This window comes from Arachis ipaensis, chromosome B06 (genome assembly GCF_000816755.2).
Source record: "Arachis ipaensis cultivar K30076 chromosome B06, Araip1.1, whole genome shotgun sequence".
NCBI classification, from domain to species: domain Eukaryota; kingdom Viridiplantae; phylum Streptophyta; class Magnoliopsida; order Fabales; family Fabaceae; genus Arachis; species Arachis ipaensis.
The window spans coordinates 62050232-62056838 of NC_029790.2; the positions used below are offsets into that span (position 1 = coordinate 62050232).

General features: G+C 37.5%; 1 protein-coding gene across 1 annotated transcript; it reads right to left on the reverse strand.

Moving 5' to 3' along the window:
* LOC107646909 lies at positions 3426 to 4957 on the reverse strand. Its single transcript, XM_016351051.1, has 3 exons — positions 4641 to 4957; positions 4127 to 4235; positions 3426 to 3782 (listed from the first exon to the last, which is right to left on the reverse strand). Exons 1-3 carry the CDS (start codon positions 4955 to 4957, stop codon positions 3426 to 3428), a joined length of 783 nt encoding a protein of 260 aa, XP_016206537.1.

Consider the following 6607-nt stretch of genomic DNA (forward strand, 5'->3'; position numbering starts at 1 on the left):
ATCGTGAGTTTGGAGCTCGTCACAGTCATTCATTCATTGAATCCTACTCGGAATACCACAGACAAGGTTTAGACCTTCCGGATTCTCTTGTATGCCGCCATCATTCTAGCTTACACCACGAGGATTCTGGTTAGGAGATCTAAGAGATACTCATTCATTCTAAGGTAGAACGGAAGTGGTTGTCAGGCACGCGTTCATAGGGAATGATGATGATTGTCACGTTCATCACATTCATATTGAAGTACGAATGAATATCTTAGAAGCGAAACAAGATGAATTGAATAGAAAACAGTAGTACTTTGCATTAATCTTTGAGGAACAGCAGAGCTCCACACCTTAATCTATGGAGCGTAGAAACTCTACCGTTAAAATTACATAAGTGAAAGGTCCAGGCATGGCCGAGATGGCCAGCCCCCTAAAACGTGATCAATAGTCTGCTAAGATGAACAATGGATTAAAACTGAGACCAAAGATGGTCAAAAAGACCTCTAATACAATAGTGAAGGGTCCTATTTATAATAAACTAGCTACTAGGGTTTACAGAAGTAAGTAATTGATGCATAAATCCACTTCCGAGGCCCACTTGGTGTGTGCTTGGGCTGAGCTTGAGTGTTTCACGTGTAGAGGTCCTTCTTGGAGTTGAACGCCAGCTTTTGTGTCAGTTTGGGCGTTCAACTCTGGTTTTAGCTCCTTTTCTGGCGCTGGACGCCAGATTTGGGCAGAAAGTTGACGTTGAACGCCAGTTTACGTCCTTTATTCTTGGCCAAAGTATGGACTATTATATATTGCTGGAAAGCCCTGGATGTCTACTTTCCAACGCAATTGGAAGCGCGCCATTTCAAGTTCTGTAGCTCCAGAAAAGCCACTTTGAGTTCAGGGAGGTCAGAATCCAACAGCATCAGCAGTCCTTCTTCAACCTCTAAATCTGATTTCTGCTCAAGTCCCTCAATTTCAGCCAGAAAATACATGAAATCACAGAAAAACACACAAACTCATAGTAAAGTCCAGAAATGTGAATTTAACATAAAAACTAATGAAAACATCCCTAAAAGTAACTAGATCCTACTAAAAACATACTAAAAACAATGTCAAAAAGCGTATAAATTATCCGCTCATCAGTAGGCTTAGAGAAGGGGGTTGAATCTATGCCTACCTTTTCAGTTGCTATTATAAACCTTTAAAACAAACTTTCAATTCTGATTCTGTTTGTACTCAGCAGCGGAAATTTATGAGACAATTTGTTTTTATCTCATGAATATCAGAAAATAGAACACAGCAGAGAAGAGAAAAGATAACACCAGTATGTATCCTGGTTCGGTTGCCTTGTGCTATACAACCTACGTCCAGTCTCCTCCACAACAGTGGAAGAATTTTCACTATAGTTAACAGTATTACATACACCAATTTCACAGGATTGACCCAATCCTTTCACACTCAAGTTCTAACCTAACTTGACATTGGCTATGCTAATACCTAACTATTCACTCTTAGTGCTAACCCAACTAAGAAAGGGATACCTTACAGGTACAAGATACAAGACACTTAACCAACCTAAAGAAATCAGAAAATAGCTCTAGGCTTTTCTCTCAAGTGTTTCTCTCAGCCTTTTTTCACTCATGGCTTTTTCTTAAGCTTTCTCACAATGCCTTTTCTAACAAGAAATTACAGAAAGATAAACATTGAAAAGTAAATCGCAATCAGTAAAGCATGAAGGAGATTGACTTCATCAGCAGCCTCTTTGCTATGTGCAAAACCAGATTCGCAAACCTCAGATACAGTTTTTCAGTATTGGCCGAATGCTTCTTTGATAGAAAGCATTATCCAAGTAGAGGAACTTCTTTGCATAACACAACTCTCAAACTCTGGTTTTCTCTCCTTGGTTTCTGAATGAACAGCAAAACCTCTTTTATCTCCTTACATGTTGCTGGGTTCTTCTTCCAAGGTCAACACCTTGAGCCTTGAGCTTCACCAACCCACAGATTCACTTTTTTTCATTAAACCTTAGAGTAGAAACTCTCCTTCTGACCTTCCAAGGTTGACCAAAAGCCATAAAATAGCAACCACAAAAATCTTCCAATTATCAACTTAATCTGAGCCATTGAGAAGCTACTTGGTCCCCAAGAATCACTTGTGACCGTAGATATACAGTAGATTAGGGCAGAAAACAACTTTCCTTTGTATGCCATTTTCAGACTTGCAGAGAGTTGGGAAGAAGAGAAGAAGATCTTATGCATGCAAGAGAAAATGGGTTACCTTTAACCTAAGCTTGATTTGGTTTGAACTTGGTGATTTGACATCTGCCTTTCAAGCTTAATCTTTCCCTTTCTTGCTTCTTTGACAATTGGCTTAGTGAAGAAGCTCTCTCTTTCTCTTTCTCACTTTTCTGAGTTTCTGACCAAGGTTCAAAAGTGAACGTTGCTTTTGGTAAGGCAAAAGAGAGGGATTTACTTGCTGAAATCAAATCGGGCTTGGATCGGGTAGTGATATGTTTGGCCCGTTTTGATTTCTTCAGTTTTGATTCCTCATGGGCTTTGTTTATTTATTGACCCACCAGCCTTGCTATATTATTTTCATTTCAATTTGGGCTGCTAAGTTTTGGCCTGCAACAATAAATAATTAGTAATATGCAATTATAATTGATCCATACTAATTATTTATTTGCCAAAAATAATGTTTGTCATCACTAATTAATATAGTTAATTTCTTAACTCAACAATCTCCCCCTTGATGACAAACATGATTTAAGTAATAATCAAAAGGAAATGAATTTAAGTAAGGTTTAGAAACTCCCTTTGATTTTTGTCATTTGCTTTTATGTTGCTCCCCCTTTTCTTTTCAAGATTAGCTCCCCCTGGATTTATGCTCTTCTCTTCTTTCCTGTTTACATATGCTTATATGGAACAAAACAGATGCTATATACTAACCAAAAGTGCATCAAATAGTGATAGTTTTAATAGCAAAAATAAAGTATTAACATATCAGGGTCAGGGCAAGACAGCAACATATTATAAAGCAAGTTTTCGACCTCATTCCCAACAGTTCACAATATTTGCAAACATTTGCAAATCAAGATTATTAAAATCTGCAGTAGTCAAACAAAAACCACAAAAAAATGTAATAAAAAAACAACTTTAATCAAATTTAGCATTCAGCATTCCAGCTAAGCTACAGCTATTGCACCTATTACTCCCCCTATTGTCATCAACAGTGGATAATAAGTAAGATCACAAAAAATTGTCATTATGAATCCTGCAAGAAAAGGTTAGATCACAGTTCTAAAGTTTAACCTAAACTATCAAAAGTGCAACAGTATTTAGAGTTATTACAGTCATCCAAAATGAGAAACAGTTCAATGGTAGCAAAAGAAACAGACTTTATAAGACAAAAAAAAGAGAGCAGCAGCAGCAGTGTTCATGAGACAAATCCTAGGCATCAGAACCATTCCCCTTCGAATTAGCTTCATCTTCAACATCAATGGCAGGGTCTTCATCCTTTTGTAGGTTATCAATGAAGGTCATGAACACAGCCACTCTATTCCTTGATTTCCTCAGGAAGTTCTCATGCTTGCTAGCTAACTTTCTTTGCTCTTTGCTCATCGCAATCATGTAGTTTGATTGGGAAACGAACTCCTGAACAACATCTTTTACCATATTCATCAAAGCAGATTTCTTTCCAGTAGAGATGGATGTACCCTCAGTGGAAAGAGAAGGAGAATCCTCAGGAACAAAGTCATCATCTTCATCATCTAAGACCACCCTTTCAGATCGAGTAGGTCCTTTGTTCTATTTCACTAAACCACCCTTTTTAGGTAAGAATGTCTATTTTAATATTCCTCATTGGTCAAGTCAACACCAAAATACTCAAATATGCAAGTTAGAAACATGCCATAAGAAAGTGCTTTGTCAATTTCACTCCTAACAGAGTCAAACATATATCTAACCATCAAGTATGCAAATGAAATTTTAATTTTGGTGAGAAGGGCATATAAAACAAGAGTATCAGTGTAGGAAACCCTTTGATATGATCCACTTTGAGGAAGTATAATGTGGTTGACCATTCGGTGCAATTGAGCACGCTCATATCCTAGGGCTTTGTGAGTGGGTGTAATGCTATCAATTAAAGAAACATATTCACAAATGTGAGCCAATGCATCATGATAAGAAATTCCAACACCTTCATCCCACTTAACCGAAGTGTAAGCACAAGGCCCAACATTAGTATACTTCAAAGCATCACTGATAGTTTCATTGTTTAAAACTATGTCTCATCCCTTTACATATGAGTGAGCAGTGCCTTCATGATAAGTCATGTTGGCATAAAATTCTTTGACCAATAAAGGGTAAACAGGCTTTTTGATATCAAAAAGATGATTCCAGTCCAGAAAAATCAAGTTATCAACAAATGAAAAACCTTTTCTTTTCAAAGATAGCAAATCAGCGAGAAAAGATGGACACAGGGTACATTACTGGATAACCCCCTCATAAAAGTCATTATTCATGGTAGATTTGAATCTATAGGGGTTATAGTTTGAATGAGAGGTCAAAAAATGAGCTTTGTGATCAAAAGGTCCAATGTCTGGTTCTTTAACATTTTTGAGAGGGACTCGAGTTTTACCTCGTTGAGAGCGCACAAGAACCGACCTGGATTTTAGTTGTGTTGGTTCGGAAATAGGTTCCTCAGCCACCGGACGTTTACCTTTGGAGCAGCTAGGCTTTGAAGAACCAGGTTTTGAGGAGCCTGGCTTGGAAGGAGTCGCCTTCGGTGGTGGCGTCGGCTTGGCAGAGGCAGAGAATCTGGGAGTGTTTTTGGTATGAGCCATGGGGTCACAACGAGGAGGAGAGGTAGGAGAAGAAGGAGAGGGTGTGAATGTTTGGTCTTGGGAGCGAGTTGATGGCTTGGAGGAATGCTTGAGGATTTTCTCACGAGAAGGCCTTTTAGCAATGGTTTTCTTCCTCATTTGGTTAAAATTTAGGCTTTTGAGGGAAGAGAAGCAGTAAAGAGAGTGGGAAGAAACTGAAAAATTTGAGGAGAAGTTATGGAGGAAAGAGAGAGAGTGTCGGTAACCGTACCCAAAAGAAAGTTTCTCAAACCATGCAACTGCATCACCATTGATTTGACTTGAAAAGACATGACCTCATTAAAGCAAGATTTTATTTGATTTTTAAAATAAAACAGGAAATTAATTTTAATTTTTGAAAAACAACAAAAATTAAACTGAAACCTTTTTTGGACCAAAACAAAAAAAATAAATCAGCTTTAAAACCTTAAATGAAAATCCTTTTAAAAATTAAACACACAGCCCAACAAAAATTAACAACCAAACAAAAATTGTAACATTCATGTTTGGGCCCAGAGATGGTTGGATATAAGAAAACACATTAGACCACTCTATATCTAATTTTTGAGGTTGGCCCAAATCATTTTTCACTTGAAATAAGCCAGATTACGTAGATTAAGGGGGAACATTCTTCTTCTGCCCAGAATTGTCTCATACCTGTTTATGAGATAAAAAACTCCAGCAAATACATCAGCAATTTTCAAATAAAGAATTATAACTCAAAATTCCTAGACTTGTCCTAAGCATGCAGAATCTGTCCTCAGCAAGTAGTTTTGTGAAAATATCTGCCAATTGCACTTCCGATTTAACAAATTGAATGTTAATTTCCCTTTTTGGACATGTTCTCTTATTGAGTGAAATTTTACTTCAATATGTTTAGTCCGAGAGTGCAAAACTGGATTTTTAGAAATATTAATGGTACTCATATTATCACACATCAAGGGAATATTTTTAGCATTTAATTTGTAGTCAGCAAGCTGTATTTTTAACCATAAAAGCTGAGAACAACATGAAGAAGCAGCTATATACTCAGCCTCAGCAGTGGATAAAGCCACTGTTGGCTGTTTCTTACTTGACCAAACATTTAAGGACTTCCCAAGGAAGCAACATAAGCCTAAAGTGCTCCTTCTATCAACTCTATCACTAGCAAAATCTGCATCGCAACAGCCAGTTGTAGAAAAATCATCAATTTTAGGATACCAAAGACCAAAATTGGATGTGCCATGAATATATCTAATGATCCTTTTAACTGCAGAAAGATGTGACTCTTTTGGTTTGGATTGGAACCTAGAACACTGATGAGCGGATAATTTATACGCTTTTTGGCGTTGTTTTTAGTATATTTTAGTTAGTTTTTATTAGTTTTTAAATAAAAATCACATTTCTGGACTTTACAATGAGTTTGTGTGTTTTTCTGTGATTTCAGGTATTTTCTGGCTGAAATTGAGGGACCTGAGCAAAAATCTGATTCAGAGGCTGAAAAAGGACTGCAGATGCTGTTGGATTTTGACCTCCCTGCACTCGGAGTGGATTTTCTAGAGCTACAGAAACCCAATTGGCGCGATCTCAATTGTGTTGGAAAGTAGACATCCTGGGCTTTCCAGAAATATATAATAGTTCATACTTTGCCCAAGATTTGATAGCCCAAACCGGCGTTCCAAGTCAGCTTAAGAATCTTGGCGTCAAAACGCCAGAACTGGCACAAAAGCTGGAGTTAAATGCCCAAACTAGCACAAAAGCTGGCGTTTAACTCCAAGAAAAGTCTCTACA

What these genes read in the sequence shown, in the direction of transcription:
- LOC107646909 (XM_016351051.1), bottom strand. Translation starts at nt 4,957, where the DNA reads ATGAGGAAGAAAACCATTGCTAAAAGGCCTTCTCGTGAGAAAATCCTC. An exon ending in CCAACACAACTAAAATCCAG is followed by an intron (nt 4,236 to 4,640) that starts GTCGGTTCTTGT and finishes TGAAACTATCAG; the next exon opens with TGATGCTTTGAAGTATACTA. An exon ending in TGGCTCACATTTGTGAATAT is followed by an intron (nt 3,783 to 4,126) that starts GTTTCTTTAATT and finishes TTAGTGAAATAG; the next exon opens with AACAAAGGACCTACTCGATC.